Source organism: Trachurus trachurus (assembly GCF_905171665.1).
Source record: "Trachurus trachurus genome assembly, chromosome: 11".
Taxonomy (NCBI): domain Eukaryota; kingdom Metazoa; phylum Chordata; class Actinopteri; order Carangiformes; family Carangidae; genus Trachurus; species Trachurus trachurus.
The window spans coordinates 26,672,184-26,696,009 of record NC_139904.1 but is presented as its reverse complement, the minus strand read 5'-3'; the positions used below and the strand labels follow the sequence as shown (position 1 = coordinate 26,696,009).

The 23,826-nt window shown below is 41.6% G+C and overlaps 1 protein-coding gene across 1 annotated transcript in view; it reads left to right on the top strand.

Annotated features, from left to right (window-relative positions):
* csmd2 (CUB and Sushi multiple domains 2) overlaps positions 1 to 23,826 on the top strand; it is a gene marked incomplete at both ends in the record, with an annotated part of 242,791 nt that overhangs the window by 125,885 nt on the left and 93,080 nt on the right. Inside the window, 12 exons of the mRNA XM_083982762.1 lie at positions 1,347 to 1,450; positions 4,651 to 4,763; positions 9,353 to 9,535; positions 11,200 to 11,390; positions 11,603 to 11,738; positions 15,556 to 15,750; positions 17,826 to 17,964; positions 19,353 to 19,540; positions 20,243 to 20,431; positions 21,022 to 21,138; positions 21,857 to 22,072; positions 22,956 to 23,144. Of these exons, the coding sequence (XP_083838888.1) occupies positions 1,347 to 1,450; positions 4,651 to 4,763; positions 9,353 to 9,535; positions 11,200 to 11,390; positions 11,603 to 11,738; positions 15,556 to 15,750; positions 17,826 to 17,964; positions 19,353 to 19,540; positions 20,243 to 20,431; positions 21,022 to 21,138; positions 21,857 to 22,072; positions 22,956 to 23,144 (1,960 nt within the window). The remainder of the gene's footprint in view (positions 1 to 1,346; positions 1,451 to 4,650; positions 4,764 to 9,352; positions 9,536 to 11,199; positions 11,391 to 11,602; positions 11,739 to 15,555; positions 15,751 to 17,825; positions 17,965 to 19,352; positions 19,541 to 20,242; positions 20,432 to 21,021; positions 21,139 to 21,856; positions 22,073 to 22,955; positions 23,145 to 23,826) is intronic.

Genomic DNA, 23,826 nt, shown 5'->3' with positions numbered 1-23,826 from the left:
AAGCAAAACTGCAGAGAGCCGTGGGAGGGATGTGACATGGCACTGCTTGACTCAAGTCCCACCTCATGAAATCACGACTTATATGGGTTCTTGTCGAGTGTTGCTCCTTCATAACATCCTGAAGGTACTGAACGCAGCTGTGTTATTTGACAGCATCAGGGACCCAGGGGTCTCCATTCTAAAACAACCAAAATGTCAAGAGATGCTGCCAGAGATCACAAGCAATATAAAGTATATACATACATACATCTATATTTTTATACTTCCTGTCCTATTTTTTCCTTTTTGTTTATTCCTTCTCCCTCTGTGCATCACCTGTATTCTGGCAGATGTGAGATGCATTTTTGGTATGGAACAGTATTTATCGAGCGATAGGACCTATTTCGCCTACACACCATCCATCTCTTCTCTCCACCCTGGCAATTTTCATTAGGCACTGGGTTTAACATAGGACAGAATGCAATTTGCATTTATATAAGCTTTTTCATTAGGCTTTGCTCTCTCAGCCCTCTGAAAACATTAAGAATTTGGTGGAAATCAGTGGCAGCTAATTTTAAATAGGAGACAAAAACAGTCTTTCCTTGCTTTGCTTTTTGTTTATTTATATATATTAATCTCCCGTGTTACCCCTGCTTTTTCTTTCTTTGTCTGTCAGCATTTTATATTATCATAATCAAATCTTATTTATTTGTCTGTCTTTATCTGACTTGCCCTTTGCTTCCCTCATACGTATTGTTTTTCTTACCCTCTCTCCCACCTGCACCACAGAAATTAAATGAAACAATTAGGTGAATGCTGTTGTTTTTTCACTTCCTCATAGTTAAACTTCAATACTTAAAACTTCTGTCACCTTTATGATGCATATATTCACCTTGTGGACAACCTGGAGTCCCATGCCACATCTCCCTGGTGTGTTTAAAGTCATTCAGAGTCTGGCTAAATAGGCCACAAATGCGTCTGCAACCTGCTGATTTGATGAGCAAGGAGTAGGGGTCATGCAGACCGTCTGGAAGGTAATCAGATATTTGATTAGTGAGACAGAGAGTTTATAATTACTAAACTGAAAGTCAGAAGTGTCAGACAGACGTGTGTGAGTATTTATAAGAAAGGAAATAAACTGAAAGCAGTAAAAAAACATGTGTTAGTGTTAGAAAATACCACAGCTGGTATGTGTGTGGGAGGAAATGAAGACATAATATTCAAAGGAGATTGATAGATGACAGACTGATGGATAGACAGATGGAAAGTCACAGATGGGATGGGGTCTCTCCCCTGCACCTGGTGTGGAGAGCGTTCAAATGTCTGTCACTTATGGCTGTCTTGGCGATGTCCCTGCTGTTGTCTAGGTGATCAAGCTGACATTTGAGGATTTTGACCTGGAGCGAGGCTATGACACCCTGACCGTCGGAGATGGAGAGGTGGTGGGAGACCAGAAGACCATCTTCCACGTGTGAGTGACTCCTCTGACCTCCATCTTCTCCTTTTTTGCCTTTCATCTCCCGTCTGTTAACTCTTCTGGCTTTTCCCCTACACCTTTTCTCTCTAGCAGTCATTTTCATTTTTGTTGCTCACGTTCCATGTAATCATATTCTGTCTTTCTCTTCCTCCTCACCTTTCTTCTTTTTTGGCACACGTGCCTTTTCTCCTCCTCCTCCTCCTCCTCCTCCACTTGCTGGCACCCAGCAGCACCCCTCTCTCTCTCCTCCCTCTCCCCTCCAGCCCTTTTCTCTCTGTTGTACTGTTTCTCTTTCATTTCATCACCACCTGATGCAGTAGAACATGAAAAATAGATGCAGCACCACATTGTCAATCATCACTCTTTTCAATGTTAAAAACAAGATCACAGCCATGTGGTGCAACATTGCAAACTGCATATTGATGCTCCCTAATGGAGATTGTGATAGCAGATGCTCCATAACAATTCACAGGATGTTGTTATTAATTGTGCTGAAATTTACCACGTTAATAAAGTTTTTATTGATCAATTTTTATGCGAGGCTGCGTCGCCCCGCTGGAAACCTGGGAGGAGGTGGGAGATAAATATGGGAAAGCTTTGTAAAGGAGGGATTTGTTGATGAGGGAAAGTCTCCCTTACTTTAATATTTTTGCTCACTTGCACTAACACACAAACACTGAAAATGAGCTAATCAATTCAATTAAGGACTTCCTCTTCCTTCATGTACGTCTTTATGATATGAAAGCGCAGTGAGCAACTCTGTCATTGAGATTGGAAGCGCTCTTGCACACGAACAAACTAGAACAATTTAGAGCCAGAGAATATACTGCAGCTATCAGCGCAGTTTAACTCGGGACTATATTTTCCTGAATCAGTGATGCAGGCAAGCGTGTGCAGGGTGTAGGGAATTATTTCCTCTGTAACTTGTGAGGTCAGAGGCACGTAACCCTACAGCAGCACGGTCATAAATGTGGTGGTTAATCGGCAATGAGTCACAACCAATCAGACCCTCTCTTTTTCCTTGACTTGAAAAACTGTTCACTGCCTGGTAAATGGAAAAAGAGAATGTGAATCTGCCACAAACGCTTTTTTTTCCCCCCATCAGGGAAATGATGTCCTCATGTGGGAAGAGCGTAATTGTCATAAGTAGATAGAGTACCTGAAATGGACCAACAACAAGGATAATGTTTTAGGGTAGCAACAGCTTGCAGGAAAATTCTAACACCCTATCCAAAGTTGTTAGGTTGAATTTTAGATGACAGTCATTCAAGCACAGACCAGTGTTTATTGATATGAAAGTGGCAGATCCCACTGTTAGAAGAGAAGAGTTTGATGTTAGTTAACTTCATGATTTTGTTGGTTAATCAGGCAAAATAAAACAAGGTTAGAAGCATTTGGTAAAGTGCATATACTATGAGTATATTGCAAAGTGAAAATACCCATAAACTCCGTAATTGCAGCTGCACTATGATGCACAGTGTGAACACACTGCATATTTAACTTGTCCTCCCACATATACAGAGGCAAGTTTACAGAAACTCACCAAATCAACATCTTATCCAGAAACTACATCCTCGCTACTCCCACCAATCTCCATGTGCTGTCACTAGAATTAGAACCCTTAATCACTTACTCTGCAGCTACACGTCCTAATTACTGTTGGGTGGAATTACTATTCAAATAGGATTAAATTACGTCTGTGGCATTGACTGATCAAGCCTTCATTTCCCACTTTCTTGGCTCCAACTGTTTTGAATTAAAGGTTTAAGGAAGGTGTCTGAAGGTGGAATTGGCTACAACAGTTTTCTTTGATGAGAAAAGTCTGATAGTTTTTAATATATTCAGTAGTTCAAGAAAGTATTCAGACCCTGTAATTGTAAATGGATCAAACTTGTCCACTCTCCCTGGCCGATCCTCTCGCCCTCCATCAGATTGGATGAGTATAGCGTCTGTGACTGATGGCGGAGGGTTACAGTCTGGGCTTTGACTGGGACATTCAAGGACAGTCGGACTTCACAGCGTTCTCTTCGCTGCATGTTCAAGGTGTTATTGTTGTGCAAAAGGATGAACCGCCCCAGTTGTCCTTTCATCCTTCCCTCAGTCCTGACCACTCTCTCTGTTCCTGCCACTGAGAAGATCCCCAAAGTTTAAGGAGAGAAGACCCCCACAGTTTCTGCAACCGCCACAAGGCTTCAACATACAGTAGAAATGGTCCTAGCCAGGCGATGAGCCAGTGCCTGGTGTCTGCCAGATATAGAGATGGGAGTTCTGCCCAAAGGGTTCAATATTAGTCTCATCAGATCAGGGATTTTTCCTCATCCTCGCATAGTCCTTAAAATGCTGCTTGATAAACTCTGAGCAGGCCAGGCTGCTACTGTATAAGCCTTTTACTCAAAGTAGCTTCCGTCTAGCCACTCCACTAAAGGCCTAATCGATGGAGTGCCGCTGAGATGCTCGTCCTTCTGGCAGGTTCTCCCATCTCTGCAGAGGATTTATGAAGCTCTGTTAGTGTGATCATTGGGTTCTCCTTCTTGCCCAGTTACTCATTTTGGCTCGACGGCCAACTGTACAAAGAGTCCTGGTGGTTCCAAACTTATTCCATTTCATAATGATTGAGGCCACTGCTCCTGGGAACACTCAAGCATTAGAAATATCTTTTTCCCCTTGTCCTGACCTACACCTTGCCACAGTTTCATCGTGGAAGTCTACAGAGAGTTTCTTCAACTTCAACTCTTCAACAAACTAATAGTTTGGTTTTTATTCTGATATACAGAGCATATTGTGAGATCTTATACACAGATTTGCGCATTGCTTATCAATTCAGGTTGCAGCCATATCTTGAGGATAATTTAAGCAATTTTGGAGATGTGAAGGAGCACAGCAAAGGGTGTCAATATTTGAGAGATTTTACATTGATTTTTTTTTTAATTTAAAAGTGGTATTTTCAGCCATTAACAATTCCACAACACAATAAACTAGACAGAGGGAAAGTGAATACTTTCTGAAGCCACTATCATGCCAGGTTTTGTTTTTGTTGTTTCCACTCCAGTTTTTTAAATAACAAGAAACAGGATCTTTGTCTAACAAGGTAACATAATGTAGTATGTTTAATACTGCTTAAATTATAATTCTGTAATAGGGAAAATGGATTTTTTTTTAACTTAAGAAACGTGTCCTCTTTTGTCCTCTTGCAGCCTCTCTGGAACCACAACTCCAGACCTTGTGGTCAGCACCAGTCACCAGATGTGGCTCAATTTCAAAACAGATGACACCAGTGGGTCTCTCGGCTTCAAGGTGTCCTATGAAGGTAAGGACGCTTCACACGTTGCAGTTGTCACTCAGTAAGATGTGCCACGTTTTTTTTTTTTCACTTCATTTTAAAAAAAGATTGTTTGACTTGTTTGAGGCATCCAACTCATCTGTCACCTAGGTTGCATCAAAAGAGGTGAGGATTACGCACTGTCATGCCCTTGGGAAAAGACTTTTGGGAAGCCTTTTCAGATAATCGTCAAGTACTTCATCATTTCAAGTTTTCACAGAAGCAGTCAATTAAAAAATGATAAAATGGTCCAAGTGCCTTGAAATTCTAACCTTGAGTTTTCTTTGACAACCTCAAAACAATGTTTTGTTCATTCAGTCTTTATTATTAAGCACTGCTCAAGGCTGACACCATGGTCTTGTTGCCCGTACCCGCATTCATCATCCTCAGTTCAGTATCAAAACATTCAGATAGGAGTAGAAATGCTGCATCTAATTCAAGTCAGACTTTTGTAAAACTTGTAAAGTTTTGTGAAATGTCATGAAAGATATGCAAATGCCACAAGGTGTAGCACAAATGCAATGAGATTACAAAGCGTGTAAATAAAATATAGACCCAATCCAAGTGATATTTCTCAAACAAAAATGCCTGAGATTGCTGCTTCCATGGCAACTTTTATTTTTAAAACTAAATTGGTCAGTGCTGTCGATGCAGCCTACCGTAGATGATTGATGGGTTTTTTCTACTGTATCTCCTAAACCAAAAGGGTTTTTTGGGGGGTTTTGGGGTTGCACATGTGTGAGCTTCAACAAATGTAAATCAACTACGTAGTATATGTGCTCCCATATATGTGTTAAGGTAGGACAACTTGAAAATGAAATCCAGTGAGAGTTTATGTATGTGTGTGCTCTGTTGTCTGTGTGTGTGTGTGTTTTGGAAGCTTGCCCCTCAGAAGCACAGTGAGTCTTCTGCCTTTGCCCACAGATGCTTATTTTTCATCAGTAAAAATAACAGAGAAAGTGGAGCAGCGTGCTGAACCAATGTGTAATTAAAACAATGAGTTCTACTTAATGAAGGGGAAGAAACGCTTTGAACCACTTCACCTCCCAGATTGGAGCACCCAAAAATCTAATTTGCATTCTCAATGACTTGTATTTTAAGCCTGATCATCAAGTGTAATTGCAAACATAGCCATGCCAGTATACACACTCAGAGGCGGAGCTAGAGGGGAGGCCGGGGTAGCACTGGACACCCGCTGAAATCTGATTGGACCCCCCCAAGTGCCACCCCACGCCTGCGTTTAGTCCGATCCACCCCCTTGGGCACAGACATATATACGTTGACACCTCATTGGCCCGTTATGATTGGTGTTGATGCAAATGTAAAGGTCTAAACCCTACTACTGTGCTACATATTGACAATGAGCACATGTAATGTGAAACTTTTGGATGTACATTCATGCAAGGATTACACTGAATACAGAGGGGTCATGTCCTTTATATTAATGTCAATATGAATGCTGGATTAACAGTCTGTTTGGACAGCAGAGGGCACATGTAAAGCCTATTGACACACTGTGTGCACTAGTGGCTTATACAAATAAACTTGTCTTTTAAAGTCAGATATGTCACCCACGGCCCCGGGAGGTTGCAATGTTAGTCATTCACACTAATGTGAGTTTGAGTCCCATTACAATGCTTGGATTACTGTGGAATGTCAAGATAGAGACAACAAATATGTGATTATGTCTTTTCCCTTATTCATGAGAATCAAATGCTGTTTCATTCATCCCTGACTCTGTGATTGTTGTGTACGAGATCATCTCACACCCAACATGCACAGGGAGACACAGTTACATCTGCAAACATGTGCACGACTCCAGACAAGCACGACCCATGAAACACATGTACACACTAATGTAAACACACACTTCAAAGGGCTCTTTCATTTACTGCCTCCATTTTCCCTGAAGGTCTAATTGTGGGGACCCAGGAGGCAGAGATGCCTTATTTGAGAAATGCACTGTTGGGACTTTGGGTTCTTTAGTGAGTCTCTTACAGTGACAAACAAGTGATTGTTTGATTGTGTGTGTGTGTGTGTGTGTGTGCGTGCTTTCTTACATTAGCATATGTATTTATTTTTGTGTGTTTGCCCTATTGCTGGTTTGTCCCAGATAACGGTTCTTCTTGGATCTTATGCTTTCCCTTCATTTCTTCCCCCTTAATTCTCTCAGGCTCACCTTAAAACTGCCTCTCAGCATTCCCCCCTTTAAAGGTGACTTCTATGTAAGATCAATGTGTTGTCTTGTGAATGAGGCTGCCTCAGGACAGCCATACATCCAACCAGCAGTGAGCTCTAAATATGTGTTCTAAATGATTATCATCATTAGGGCTGACTATGGATTTATACCCGGCATCACCCCTGGTGCGATTTAAAATCGTATTAGGCCCTGCCATCATTTCCTGGATGGATGAGCTTATTCGCTCTGTGTTTCCCCCCCATCCGGATGCCTCGACAGGATGCCTCAGCATTCCCTTCTGCAATCTGCATTCTCGCAAAAGTAGCCAAAAAAAAAAGAAAAAGAAAAAAGAAGAAGGAGTGAGTGAAAGAAAGAGATGTGCAGAAATCTTGCCATAATGAAATTGGCGTGTGTGGTTTTAAGGGAGAAGGGTTGGTCATGAAGGTGTGTGTGTGTGTGTGCGTCTGAAAGTGCTCATGTCAGCTTCTAAAGAAAGTGAGAACGTTAGTCACACAGTAAAGGGAGGGATACACTTAAAGGGGGAGAGACAGATAAGAGAGATGTTTGCAAGATTAGAGAGTAACATTTTATTTTTTTTTAATTTTGGGGGGAGGGTGGGGGGGTGAAGAGACAGTAAAGTTTACTTAGTGGCAAAGAAAATGATGGTACAATTAAATGCATGATGAGAAAATAGGAAAATTGCTTTTAATGTCATGTTGTACAGTCACAATGAATGAACTCTTTCCTGAGTCATTATTACTAATGTCCACGTTCATACTAAGTGCATTAAGTCTCAGCTCAGGCTCCAGACAGGACAATGTCTTTGATGCAAAATTTCAACAAAACAAGGAGCTACTGAAACAACATCCAGAGCTGTGACACTCCACAGCTGCTGGAAGGACATGTCCACGTAACAGCAGACCTCTGAGACTGCTCTTTACTCGAGAGGTGTTACAGAGCTGGACAGGCGCACACACACCACCTGACTTCTCACATCAATCCTCACATCTGGTCCAGAGCACATGCTGTAATGCTTCACTGACGTAAAATCAGCCCAACAGTGGAACACTCTGTAATTCAAGTACACCTTCATAGTCCTGGTGCCCTGAGTCAAATCAGTCTGATCGAAACCTTGCTTGTAAAACAGAGTTAATTGTTGTATCGCCGTCCTGACATATGTCAGCTGAGCTGGCAGTTATAGTTTTTAATCAGTGGAAGTGACCACAAATTGTGTCAGGAAGTGAAAATAAAAACATTATAGATGTAGCAAAAAAATGAGCAAGCGGTGGTGACAGCCGCCGAAAGACTGAGCCGAGAGAACAAAAAGCTGATGTATTTCTAATAGACACTGGAGCTATTCCCTCACTAATATTGATGTTTTAATACCCTTAAAAGGCCATCAAGATACAATGAGTAAATGAGACTGTTTTGGCATTGTTTGTTGCCCGTTTCCACATAGTTTGCGGCCAAGGTTAAATAAATCCTGGAGCTGACACCTAAATGAACATAAAGATAGTGAATGAATATTAAGGCAAACAAAAATTATGCACATTTACCAAACTCTCCTCATGCCTGGCACAGATAATCTAGAGCACATCCTATTCTTCATGTAATGTGACCCTCAATGTTTCCTACAAGTGAAGAATGAATTTTGCTTTTCTCATCAGAGGGAAAGGGGTGGGGCTTGTGCTGTGGTGGTGTAACTACAGAACAACCCTGTATCTGGATAATTAGGAAAGTTTTTTTAAGGGTATGAATTGCACATGAATGCACTCTGTATATGCAAATGTAAAAGTGAACAACAAAGTGAAGTAATGCATTTTGAGCAGCGGGTGTCTCGGGTGTTTGTGCTGTCATATTGTATTATAAAAATTAAAAAAATCGGTATGACACAGACATAATGTTAACAAACTGAAGATACACTTGCCTGAAACTGGAATTAGTGACAAATGGCACAGTTGGTTTGTTTTGATTTAAAGTGAGATCCTGCATCTGCTCATCACTTATCATGTCTGTAGTTGCAATCAATATCTGCTGGAGGCTGCAGTCAGTCATAACCTTGAGTTGAGATCTCTCTTTCTCTATCTGTCTATCCTATTTTTTAAAAAAGCAAGAGAAAAGCCTCCTCTTCATGTGCTACAGGGCCGCTGTGGAGCTAAACAATGTTATTTTTTAATTTGATTTAGTATTCAGGTTAAAGAGAGGACAGTGAGGTGGATTGTGCAAATTAAATTGTGACCTTTAAATTTATATCTCTGCTATGATACCAGGTAATAAAAATGGCTCTTTATTTGTATAACCCACGCTAATGTTTCTCTGCATGTCGAGATAATAACTTATCAATGTCAGATTTGCATAGTGAATATTCTGTGCTACGTGTTTGTTTTAACCTACACAGAAATTGACCAAGGCAGCTGCGGAGACCCTGGAGTCCCGGCATATGGCAAGCGGGAGGGGACAGGTTTCCGTCATGGAGACAGGCTGTACTTTGAGTGTCTGCCTGCCTTTGAGCTGGTCGGGAAGAAGAACATCACCTGTCAAAAGAACAACCAGTGGTCGGCTAAGAAACCCAGCTGTGTTTGTACGTTCTTTAATGCTTTATGCTGATCAGACTCGACATACACCATGTGCATGCATGTGCATGTGTACAACACTGTTCACGTGGGTGCATAAATATGTATACATTTGTGTAGACGAGCGCAGGGAGAGCTGCATAATAAATGGTCAGATTATCCCCGCAGTTTGCAGAGCGGAGGCTGTGGATTGTGAAACAATAGGAGGGCTTATTAGTTAATTAACGCCATCAAAGACAAACACAGAGAGTGAGAGAGTTAGAGGATGAGGGGGGAGAGGAAAAGAAAGCTGACCACGCAGATAATGCCTGCTGTTGTATTATTGATAACATAATAGGGTGGACAAAAAGCTGCAGTATCTAGATAAACATCACAGAGCTGACTGACAGAGAGGTTGCTGGCACAAGAGTCAATTTGGCTCCATAATAAAGGGAAACTGTTTATTTAGTTAACATTTAACAAACTGTTGTAGTCATGTAGACACAATGCCCCATGCTTGTCTTTGTCAATGAAGGTGATAATGTTAATAAGATGATGTGCTTTTCTAAATGCACAGTTCATTACCTAATTGTTTGTGTGCATTAGCTAGACCTATTTATTTAGACCCTATTTATTCAAGTGAACACATAATTATGCCACATGTGATTGTGCCTTCAATTTAAACTGACCAATCCTGAACCTCACCAACTCGTATTAACTCAAGTTACCTTATAGATCTCCCTCCAGCATCTTTCCACCATACAAGCGAAGTAGAGCTTTATTATTACATGCACCAGGAAGATCTTTATAAAACCCCTCAGAGCCTTGCATAGTCTTGCGTGGTCTTGCATACATCAGATATACTAGTCAGAACTTTCACATATTCCCTTCAAAATTGGGCGTAGCAATGGCTACTGGCTTGAAATGCCAGCCTACAGCCATGTTTTTTTAAGAAACATCCCCTGATGATCAATACATCACAGTAACTGCGAGATGGAGCAATTAGAAAAGTAAGAAGAGTAGTCCAGATGACAGCCTAAAAAGTATTAAACCTTGTCAAAACCCATTCGAACAAGCCAGCCTAGACAGTCATTCTTTGCATGGCCTATTTCTCATCTCAGAATGATTATTATTTGTTAAATCAATTACAGTGGACGGTTCAGAAATTTGTAAACACCTCCAGAACCATGTGTCAGAAGTGAGATCAATTAGCAATGACAGTCCAAGTGTGGTCTGCCATTTTCATATGGCTCCCTACCCAAGTGTGGGGAGCCTTGCTGTGCCACTGCGAACAAAGCAGAAATTGTGGGCTGCCTTAACAAGGAGGGCTACGTCTGGCTTGTAGCATTAAGGTATTGTATTGTTGCCCTGTAAGCACATCCACTGGAACAACTGGAATGGAAGTGACGGCTTTGCCAGTAGTCAGGGCGGGAGATAAGACCTTTGACAAGAAACAATGATTTTTGTTGTTATACATTAAAAAGATGGATACCTATACTATATGTGGAATGTGATGTAGACTCTGTCAGATTCAATAAAATGAACCAAATCATATTGTCCTGTAGTCAGCAAAAGTAAGTGGAATTCATACCATGTTTCACCCTCCTAAACAACACTTTTTTTATGTTACCCTGCTTCATTTCATTTTCTCTCCCTTTCTCTGACTGTGCGTATGTCTTCATCACTCCTATAGTTTCCTGTTTCTTCAACTTTACCACTCCATCTGGAGTGCTGCTGTCTCCCAACTACCCCCAGGAGTATGGAAACAATATGCACTGCGTGTGGCTGATCATAACCAACCCTGAGAGCCGAATCAATCTGGCCTTCAATGATCTCAGCATGGAGAAACAGTTTGACTTCCTCTCCATCAAAGACGGGGGAAAGGTAGTGATGAATTATAAGTTTCTTGGAATAGCAACTTTTTTTTATTGACCTGTATATTACTAACGGAGCTTGTCAGTCTCTTTAATCATTCAATCTAAGCAACCTTGCTCTGATTCTCCGCATCATCTTATTAATCAGACTTGTTGACTCTGAATTTTTCCTCTCTTTTTAATTCATGGTGTGTTTGGTACATCTTTATTTGTATTCATCAGGCTGAATCCCCCATCCTGGGTACCTTCTCTGGTGACGTCCTGCCTCCCCCCATTACAACCAGTGCCCATGTGGCACGACTGGAGTTCCTGACTGACCACACCTACACAGACAGAGGCTTTAACATCACCTTTACAAGTGAGTATTGAATGATACATCAGGGGAGATGAAGGCAAGTCTTTGAAGATTAACACTAAAACCTGCACTAACTTGATGTTTTTTCTTCTAGTCACTGCTTTTGTGTGTGTAATGTGTGTGTGTAGAAAGAATGGGCCTCAGCTTCAGCTGTCATTTCTGTGTGCCTGTCTGCCAGAGACTGCATAAACTCTTCCACCCATCAGCAACAGATTCCTTACACACTTGCATACAGAGCTGCAGAGAGAAATGACAAAAAGCCCTGTTTTTATTGTCTAAATAGAAGCTTGACATTTAAGTAAAACACATACAAAGATGCAGCGTCCTCCCTTACCTGACAGATGCATTGCGGCAGTGCTCATTATATTCTATTCTGGGTAGCTGCTGACTTCTGAGGAAATTCCAGATGGGTTTTATACTCTAACACAGTACATGTTGGCTGCATGCTGGTAAGCCCATTTCATGGCTATACTCTACCGTGAAGGTTTGGCAGCCGTGTTATTGCATTCATTGCATACGCACCATTGTGTAATGAGCCTGATCTTTGCATTTCCCATGTCCCAAAATAAAATATATCCATACAAAGTGTCTAACCCCAAACTTATAAGGCCACAAAGCTTTTGTAGCAATAATTAATGTGCTGTTAGGAAGTTTGTCCATTTAGACTTGAAATGAGGATTAGGTGCCATGACTAACAGGTTCTCATATCTTTTATGTAGAATAGCCTACAACCACAGACCAACTAACTTGTCAACATACAGTTGTTAATAGTAATTATCTATCATCCGTCACCAGAGGTCCAGTGTCAGACAACATCAACATCATAAAAGTGCATAGCCTACAGTCTCTTCTTTATCTTACCCCCTGTTACTGAAGCCCTTAAATAAAATAAATATTTTGGCTAATTAGGCTACTTGATAATGCGAACAATGTGTAGCCTTTAATTAATAAGAAGAATAAATAAATGTAGTTTTAACCGGGGACAACTCTCCATTCCGACACACCTCCACTTCGACACCCCGCTTTTCCGAAATACCCCCACTTCGAAACACCGCTGTTCTCCAATGTCCAAGGTGCTGAACCGCGTGACGTTGTTTACATTCTGCTTTGTGGCTTGTCTGTGAAACGTGCGCTGCTCAGGGACTGGGCAGATCCGTCCCACTTGCTTTCTCCCCGACTCCGTTGTTAGAGATCTCCACACAGTAAAAGAAAAACAATTTTTTCTCCCCCCCTGCGCCGCTCGCGCGCGGCTGAACCCGGTTTGAGCTCACAGGGCGCGAGGCTGCTGCAGCCGCCGCTCGTGCTGACAGCTGACTGAGGGAGATGCTTTGGTTGGGCTTAGGCAATGAAGAAAGGAGTTGGTTAAGTTTAGTAAAAAAGACCAGGTAGAACATTATATGTCATTAATATGAAGTATTTGCTTGTTTTGCAGTTAATTATGCACATGATCCGTTTCGACCCCAAAAAGGAAAAAAGGATCAATGCGCACTGCGCACTGGGGGTTTCCCCCAATAGCCTTTTCGGAATAGCGGGGTCTTTAGAAAAAATAGAAAACCCGCTATTACGATGAATGGGAGTCTATTGTCGGAAAGGCGGGGCTTCGGAAAGGCGGGATGTAACCGTTTTAACCTGTATGATGATAACCGTTATAGCCTACCAGATCCCCAAACATAAACCTAACCCTCACCTCTGAACACCTGTCAGACAGCTAGGCTACTGTAGTAGCAGATGGCATGCAGAAACTTCGACCCAGAGAGAAAATAATATAACCTGGAGCAGCAGTCACGAATTCTACTGCTGTAAAGCAAATGAAATCTTGGTGAGTTCTTGTTAATTTGTTATATTAACTCTCAAAGTAACTTTGTACAAAAGAAAAACGTAGTAGGTAGGCTAACTTTATAGCTGCGCTAGCATTAGCAGCAGTTGTTGTCATTATTTGTTAGCATTTTAAATGTACTTATTTCGAAAAGAAAGAAAGTGAAACGGACCACCTGTGGGTAAGAAACAAAATATAACAGCATATTTGAATAGAAATATAATAAAATAGAAATAAATAGTTAGTGTAATTTTAGTCTAATTACAAAACAAAATATTCTATCAAATGGAAATAACAGTTAGCTAAATTAGTACGTTACTAATTAACCCAAACACCTGACAGGTGTTTCCTGGTAACATTACCTAAAAGTTAAGAGGGGTTTATTTATTCTATATAGCCTACTGTGTTGTTATTGTTATACCTTACAGTATGTGTTAAATGTTATTGTAAGAGAAAGATAAGGAAAAACATTTTTGTACTTTTTGTTTTAAAATTATAACAGTGACTCCTACTCTTTGTTTCCTTTGCTGCTCGTCACCTATTTAACGTTTTTTCACTAGAGCAAATCTGTCTTCTGAGACGCTGGTCCATTTGTGTTTTTAATAGAGAGATCATCTAGTAGTAGTTTAAACTAATTTTGCAACCAAACTTGCACCGAATAGAAGGACAGTATCCTCATTCTTCAGTCCAGTCCATAACTGCTTACTTCTACAGGCTTGGAGTGTGGCTCTACCATAGACTGTGCCTCACATGAACAAGCGCTTTACTGTTCTAACCAAACAGTTAGATGAATATTTAGACAAAATCTCCAACACAGTAGTAATATTTACCTACCTGTGTATGTTTAATAAGCCTCAGTGGTGGATGGTATTTCTAATAAGTTGGTATTTCTAGGTTTCTACTTTCGAAGACTAAAGTCTGTATCCTGCTCTACATTTTTAAAACCACTTCAACTGTAGCTAAAATAACACATCTCAGCCTACCCAGAATGCTTTTGGGGACTTGCTCTAGTCTAGCTCATTTGCAGTCATGCCATCAGTCCAGCCCAGGTGCCTCAGTAAAGCCACAATGTGGACAACACATGGTAGCTAATGCATTAATTAACAAGTTAGATGAATAAATAAATAAATAAATAAACGATGCAGCACGGTGAATGAATGTCAAGAGCAGTTAATTGGAGATGACGGTGAGTCCCTGAGAACAGTGGCATCGAACTGCAGCACTGTTTTTTTTGGGGGGGTTGTGGGGCTGAGCGGACAACTTCCATCATTCATGTTAATTAAGGACATGCCAAACTGTATTGAGGGGATTTTTGGCACGTTCATAAATAAGATGATTGTGATGGATGAGGTGTGGCTGGCACTCTGTTTGGGTCTAATGGATAAAGAAGAAGGATTCATCAACACCTACACATGTCACCTAGCCAGTGTAAGTGTGTACAAGAGTGAGAGCGAGAGAGTAAGTGAGAGAGATAGTCGCACAGCTGATGTATTTGTTTGCATGCTCTGCTCCAGGGTTATGCCTCTTCTTGTGTGACTCTGTGGCCTTTCTAACCAGCGCCTACTCATTGAGCGGTTTGACAGATAAGGTTTTTGATGATGTATGAAAAACCGTTTTCCTTGTTCATGTCGTCGTCACCTGGCACCAATGACCTGCATATGGTGCGGTTCCCCACCCGCTAGAATCACTGCAGCAGGGTGAATCAATGTGACTCACTAAGTGAAACTAATTTCCTCTTGTTGCTGGCAGTGTTATATGCTGACAGTAGAAAGAAAAAAAGTTTTGTCAAGGAACTTAGGTAATTATTTTAGAATCTCCATGGAAATTAGCTCTTTTCGCGATATGTGACAAGAATCTATGACAGCGTAATTACATGTGATCCGTTCGTTTTCTTGTTTTCATGTGACACTGTACTTGTGATTTTGTTTAAAGCATGTAATCAAACAAAGGATGTTTTTGTACATTTTGTACATTCATCTCATCTCCTCTCGACGTTTCCTGTAGCATTCCGCCACAACGAGTGCCCAGACCCAGGTGTTCCTGTTAATGGGAAGCGCTTTGGCGAGAGCCTTCAGCTGGGCAGCTCCATCTCATTCCTCTGTGAAGAAGGCTTTGTCAAGACCCATGGCTCTCAAACCGTCTCCTGCATTCTCAAGGATGGCAACGTGGTGTGGGACAATGCTGTTCCTCGTTGTGAAGGTAGGTGAGGGAGAGGGGATGCATTTGGATACACCCTGGGTGTGCCATGAGATGTACCCTGATGTTGGTGGCACATGTTGGTGTACAAAAATAAAACTGTTCGGTTTAATATTTAATATTTGGTTAGCTAATTGGGTTATGATTGCAGATTTTTATCCAATATTACACACTTTGCAGTTATATGCTGATACTGTATTTAACTTGGAGTTAGAGGCATTACAGTTTAATCCCAAGGTTTGCGTGGGCTTGATTAAATTGCACATGTTGTTGACTTCTGAAGTGAAACATTAAATGAGCTTTGTCTCCATTTGCTCATGCTCTGCTAATTTGTATTTCATGAACTCAAAAACAGGAAAAAGATTTGATAATGAAGCTGATCGACATCGGCAAAGCAGAGGAGCCTATTAAAAGATATCACATCTCTTCCAGCTTAAAATATCTACTGTCCAAAATGTCATTTAAAGAGATGACACTGAAGGGGAGCTGTTGAAGTTGAGACAAGGTCTGTAAAATTAAGAAACCCAGATAGAACTTCACATCTGCTGAAGAGAAATGCAAAGCAAAGTCCTCATATGACTGCAAAACAGCTGCAGCAAAGTTGAGCTGACACAAGCGTGTTCCTGCATCGTTCCACTGGGCAGCGTGGAGGCTAATTTTACCGTCTGTTAAACTTCTTTTCACTTTAAAAATCAACAAATGTGTATTCCAAAAGGTTTCCCAAATCTTTGCACACAAACAAAGATGCCAGCAGGATACCCATGCAGAGGGGTGATCAACAAAGAGTACACTATTTATATTGTTTCTTTTGAAAGCATTTGTTCTGTGATCACCTCATCAACTTGGCGCCCACTGTGTTATAGCTTATTCAGAACTGTGAAAGACCTATGTGTTTGTTTTAACGTTCATTCTTGCTAGTAATGCAACATTTCTGCATCTGAAGATTGTAAACAGCCCAAAATGTGGCTGCATTGGTGTTGCATCAGAAATCTACCTGATAATGCTGCCCCTCTTAAAAGTGCATCAACTCTATTTCTTTTACAACTGATGCAAATATAATCAATTAATAATTAAAAATGCCCTAAGATTTTATGGCAGGGATCACTGAGATCTGAATTGAGGCTGACGATGAAATAGAAGCTTTGTTCTTTGAAGTATCTGATGCAGCAGACACGCTGTGCTTACATACAGATTGCTGAACCATCCATTTACCCCTCTCTGACTCAGGAGTCAATAAACTATTTCCAGCAAACCATAAAAGGCTAATACAGCTGGCAAAGCTAAGATACAGCTAGGTGTTAACCAGCTAAGGTTAACAGGACAGCAGTGGCGTAACACATTCAGTACAGAGATGGCGAGGAGTCTGAGGAGCCTAATCAGGTTCACTATTCATGATACGCAAAGGAGAAACTATTATTAAAACATGTCACTTCCCCCTGTGTGCCACAGCAGCTTTGTATTCCTCCGAGACCATCTATCATACCCCTGCGTTTGTAGTGTAATGCGTTTTATAGATGTCCTTCAGTATGCTGAGTTGGCTGATTAAATCATTCCACTTCAAAGGGAGCGAGGAGCTGGCGCTGTAACTAAGCTCCTCCACTGCGCCTGTGTGTTCTGGTTAAGGATAGGCAGTTAAAGAGATGCATGGCAAAGTGAGCAGTAACAGAGATGAGGGGCAGGGGAGAGAGGGGGTCGATGTGCTCAAGTGTCTTTTGTGCTAGTGATCAGAGATGTTCCGTTTTCCCTCCGTTTGATGGGAACGACAGCAGCGCCCCCTTTGTAGGAGGGGTTTCATGACAGATTTATAGACAGCAGTGTCAGGGGAGGAACCACAACAGTTCACACAGATACCTAATGCATGCACTCGCATTCACGCACTCTCACACACACACACATGCGCAATAACACGCATGTTGGTAGGAGGTACGGTTAACCTTGAAGTGAGCTGTCACCAATTTACATTAGATAGACCCAGGCAGTAAAAGAAATGGGATGAGCCCCAGCTGATGTATGGGATCATCTATGGACATTGTCATACATCAACTGTTCTCTCTCATCACTTCTTCTCTCTCTTTTAGCCCCGTGTGGAGGAGATCTGAAGGCTCCCAGTGGGATCATCCTGTCCCCTGGCTGGCCAGAACTCTATAAGGAGGCCCTTAACTGTGAATGGATCATTGAGGCTCCTCCAGGCTACCCCATCAAGATCATCTTCGACAAGTGAGTCACCCAGATAGCTACCTTTTTCCTTTTTCTTCTTTTCTTTGCACCTTCTCACAATTTCAACATGGATGCAGTCGTCTCTCTGCTTTTCAACACTCCCTTTAATCTTTTTCCATCTGTCGTGGCTTAGTCAGGCAAATGCAGTAGATCTAATGCACATCAACATACATCCCCTACTAGGATAACACAATGTTTTATTTAGCACGTACCCATAAGTATTTCATCCTTTCATTTGATACCCCGCTCCCTGAAGATCTGATGATATCCTTATAGTTAAAACACACACACACCTACTGCAAGCGCGCACATGCACAAAGAGAGGCCGCCAAGACCTGCAAGTGTTTCAGTGTGCATGAGCATGTAAATGGAGATGGTCTGTCAAAGGGAACCGGAGAGATGGGAGAAGAGGTAATTTGTCCTGATGTTTGAAACAGAGAAAGAGAGAGACATACAGTCGCAGGATCAAACGCCACATTAGCGTTTCACTAAGGCTTATCCTTGCAAGCCCATCTCATCCTCGCCCCTGCCACGATAGCATGCCATGCAAAATGAACACCATGCAAAATGAATACAACATGTTTGTCGCTCTTTAATTTTTATGTAACATCAATAAAATATCACAGACCGCTTCATTTAGATGACATGGTTCTGAAACTAAGAAATTTATTCATGGCTTTGAAGATGAAGTGGCTCCGGCAACAAAGATGGCAACACACAGCAACGGGCTTGAGCACACACTGACGCAGGCTGCGCAGATGCACACAACTAAGCGTTTCGAATGTCTCAGAGTATTCTTAAAACTCAATCATGTGCAAATTTGGAAATGAATGAAGCTGTCCTGGTTTCAGGATGTTGGTTCAATCAAAAAAGTTCCAACAGGTGAAATTAACCACTGGTGTTTTGAAGAAGCTCTTGTAGAGGAATAGACAAAATGTCTCTGACTTCCTTTAAAGTCTGAGACATTTTTACTTTTGCCAGAATCTTAATTAAATGTGTTAGCTCAGCTGAATAAGCCTCATTCAAGCATCAATCTCTGTTGTAGGATTTTAATTGAGCCCAGATGTCAAAATTTATATAGATCTGTTTTTTCAGCTCCCCAGTTTTTGGTTGGTTTTATAGTTAGTTGACTTGGGTAGATTTTTTGGTGTATTTTCATATCGATTCCAACTTTTGTCTATTTGCCCAAGAGAAGATAAACTTGCTTCGAGACCCTGGGGCAACTCCGAAAAACACAAATTTATTTTGAAATATTCATCAAGTAAATTTTGACACACACAACAGGCAATAATGTAGAACCAGCCTACACATCATTATCATTTCAGTTGACGTGCTGCTTTAGTTATGTAGACACAGACAGAATTGAAATGTCTTGTTTCTCTTCTCAGGTTCCGCACAGAGGTCAACTATGACATCCTTGAGGTGCGCGATGGCCGATTCCCGTCTTCATCACTGATCGGCAGTTACCAGGGCACCCAGGTCCCCCAGTTCCTCATCAGCACTTCCAACTTCCTGTACCTCCTCTTCTCCACCGACAAGAGCCACTCCGACATCGGCTTCCGTATTCGCTATGAGAGTAAGGATTTAGAGTCCTGTGGAAGTCAAACCCGTACCTAAAGATACTGAATAGATATACTATGAAACAGTGACTCGTGCACCCATGCCCCACAGCTGTAAGCCTTGTTCAATGTACTGGTTCAAGCTATTGAGTCATGGCTGTAAAAACAGGACCCGCAGGCGCTCGATCTCACCATGAAACCATTCTTATTACAACACCTATAATTAGAAAGTAAATTGGATGAGATTACTCTGTCAGATATCCCTGTCATGACACACATTATCATGCTCAAACCTCATATACACCGCCATGTGCACATACACATATCCTGTAATTCGCTCCTTAAGACAACCCCAACCCCATATTTAAGAGTACCTGTGCCGCCTTCACTGGTAACAATTTACACTTTCTCTGTGGGCAAATCTCATCTTAACGCTTCATTAATTCACCACGAGTGCTACTCATTTAGAAAGAATGCCAGGCACTGTGGGAAAAACTTCTCACTGGTTCGTTCCTGTTATCCTGTAACAGGATGTTTTTGTAAATTATTTCTCAAATGTGCCTTGAGAATGCAAGCAACCTTTTTAGAATTCATTGACCTGCACTTGACCTTTTGAGAACAGGATAAAAACGTAATTACACTGCAAGCGGATGGATTTTCTGTGTACGAGTCAATGTACTGTATGTTGATCGTGTGTTTCTTTTCCCTTTCCTCTCCAGCCTTGCAGTTACAGTCGGATCACTGCGTGGACCCTGGCATACCTGTCAATGGACAGCGACATGGCAATGACTTCTATGTGGGCGCTTTGGTGACATTCAGCTGTGAAGCAGGGTACACACTCAGTGACACAGAGCCTTTAGAATGTGAACCCAATTTCCAGTGGAGCCGCCCCCTGCCTAGCTGCGATGGTACGTTCCATACAGTATTGACCTAGAAATGAATAGTCGCCTGCCAGATTTCCTCCTATTCATAAATGGGATTAAAGCTGAATTCATTGTTGTATGTTGTTGCAGATGAAACATGAGAAATGATTTTGAGCACTTTGCTTCATATTGCATCACATTGAAATTGCTATATATATCTGACTTATTATAAAATCCATATAAGATGGTCGTTTCTCTTTCTACGTCTCTTGTTTTAGAAGTTTTTTGAAGTTTCTTCCTTGTTTCATCATAAATGTTTTATATGTACGACAGTGATCTTACCCTTTGATGTTTCCCTCTTTCCTCATCTGTAAATGCTTTTATATTTAAGGACAGTATTGATTTTTGCCCACTCTGTAATGATATTGATGATACGACTCCTTTTTATGCTGTTTTGAAGGGCATCTCTGGCAAAATGCATCTTACCACATTGTAAATGCACAGACAAATTGCGTCATTTTTTTCTTTCTTTCGGGAAACTTTGTTGCTGTCGTCTTCCCCCTCTCTGACTTCACCTCTCCGCTCTTTTCTCATCCCTCTCCCTCATCCATCTCTCGCATGTTTCCACACGCCAGCTCTGTGCGGAGGTTATATCCAGGGCAACCTCGGCACCATCCTGTCGCCTGGCTTTCCAGACTTTTACCCACACAACCTGAACTGCACGTGGATGATCGAGACCTCCCATGGCAAAGGTTAGCAGGGAAATTCCGTGTCAACACATGCAGCAGTCAAATTCAATTTCCCTTACAATGTCATTTCCCCCTACGGTGTGGCCTTTTTATATTGCCGAACAAGCTGTCTCTGGATGACTGGAGTGCTGAGAGGCTGGCCTACGGCTACAGTGCCACACGACGACTCTCCAGTCATGTCACCTTTGGTAGAAAGCTCACATCAAATTGACACAGCCTCATTTGCAGATGCTCGCCCTGTTTGGGTGTAATGTGTTTGATAAGTCGAAAGGGAGGAAAACAGGGAATAGATGCTTCTCATGAATCCAAAGACTCCAGCCTGAAACTGTTAAAACTTTGTCTCTGACTCTATTTTTTGCCATGTAATTACTTTTTCCTTGCTTTACTGCATGAATGTATTACTTGTACATACGGAATATATTACCATGGTAAATTGACTGCTCTTGTAAAGTACTTTTAAAGTCTAAGTGACTTGGACTCAAGGCGCTAACATTCACCCATTCATACACATACAAAAAGATCACACGTACTGTACACACTGATGGACCAGCCAGGGGCTACTAGGGGTTAAGCATCTTGCTGAGTACTTCGACACACAGACTGGAAGAGGTTGCTATCAAACCACTAACCCTCTGATTGGCTGAGCCACAGCTGCCACAAAGACCTGTACTTATTCAAAGGTCAAAAGTAAACAAGGTCTGGTTCTTTCTCTCTTATTCAGGTGTCCAGTTCACGTTCCACACCTTCCACCTGGAGAGCCCTCACGACCATTTGCTGGTGACAGAGAACGGCAGCTTCTCTCAGCCCCTGTGGAGACTGACGGGCTCCACTCTGCCTCCACCTCTCAGCGCAGGCCTGTTTGGAAATTACACGGCTCAGATCCGCTTTCTCTCCGACTTCTCTGTTTCCTACGAGGGATTCAACATCACTTTCTCCGGTGAGAATGGATTTAGTAATTCAAAACACTGAGGGGAGGGAAAGAGGGTCAGCTGAAAGTGCCGGTCACAGTGCTGAGGCATGTTAATCATTTAGAATAGAGCGAGGCTGGGAGTGGACAGCTCAGGCCCCTGAGTGCGGATCAGAGACTTCCCATGACCTTTGAATAATAATGGCCTGTTTCAGTTGGTCATCGACACAAACAGCCATGCATAGCTTGGAGGAGGCTAGCACATATCTTCTAAGTATGTCTTCTGGAAATGTGTAATCACAACTCGAATGAAAAGTGAAATGGTTAACATCAAGAGAATAGATTAATTTTAGAATAGAGCACAGATGGCCCTTTACCTTCTGAGAGCATCATTTCAGCTCCTTTTGCTCTCACAGCACCTCTTGATATGAACACCTTGGATGGAATTAAAATGATGTTACATATCACTATACGTATAAAAAAAACCTCCCTGCTCACCTCAGAAAGACTTTAGCTGTACGGGAAAGATGAAAAGCAGTGGATAAATAGATAACAGTTTGAATGTTGTTGCAATTTTAATACTTATAATGGCCCCCCGTGATGCTTGAATAATTTTAATAACTGACATTTGGTCTTGTGAGTTTTAGATGTGAAATTGAATTTAGAAAGGATTCACCTCACTGAAGCATGGTTTGCCCTCCATATTATTTGTGGAAATGTTTCAAAGCACAACAGAGGTTTTAATATATGTTAAATTTACACTCTCACACATTTGCATATCAAAGGGAGTTGTATCTGTGGGGTGATATTGTCTGGGTAAAAATAAAAACTAAAAAGGATAAAAAATAAATAATTGTTACATAATGTAACCTACATTCATACCTTTACTTTTGATTCTGTCTTTTTTTCACAGAGTATGATTTGGAGCCATGTGAGGACCCTGGGATCCCACCCTACAGCACCAGGAAGGGCCTGCAGTATGGCGTGGGCGACGCCCTCATCTTCTCCTGTTTCCCAGGTTACCGTTTAGAGGGGCCGGCGAGGGTGGTGTGCTTAGGGGGCAGGAGGCGGGTGTGGAGTTCCCCTCTGCCAAGGTGTGTTGGTAGGTGGTCCACATGCTTTATTTTGACTTTTGTCACTCCCCCTATAATCCCTTCACAATGCCACCACACCACCCCAGCCCCCTCACCAACACCCACTCATTAAGAAATGTACAAAACTGTCGGTCTCGTTGGAAGACGAGACGTTTCCCTTTGAATTCTCCTCATTATCATCCCTTCATCCACCCACGTTTTGTCTCCTCATTGGATAGCTTCCCAGAAACAGCCTTTTTGACTTTGTCCAAATTATATAGAGCAGCAGCTCTAATGAGGATGACATTAAGGAGCTGAAATATGTTAATTATTGATGCTGCTGGTTGCCAGTGCCTGGAAAACATGACGGGTTAAACTGCAAAGATTTAGGTCATTGTGTTGATTCTGTGATAGAGGGCTGCATTTGTGTGTTGATATGAATACTGATTGTATCCTGATAGTCCAGATAATAGGATTGAGCACAAATAATTATGGTGATTGACCTACTTGTGTTTTTTTAACATACTAAAAGCAGAAACAGAAAACAGGAACTTTATAATTGCTTCTTTTATATATATACGTATACTGTGTATACGTAGCGGTTCGAACTTCGGTTTTTGACTCAGAGTTCGGTTCAAACCTCGGTTTTTAAAAATATACTGAAAAACCTTTTGGAAAACTCCCAGAAAAAATGTCTCTTTAGACCAGTCC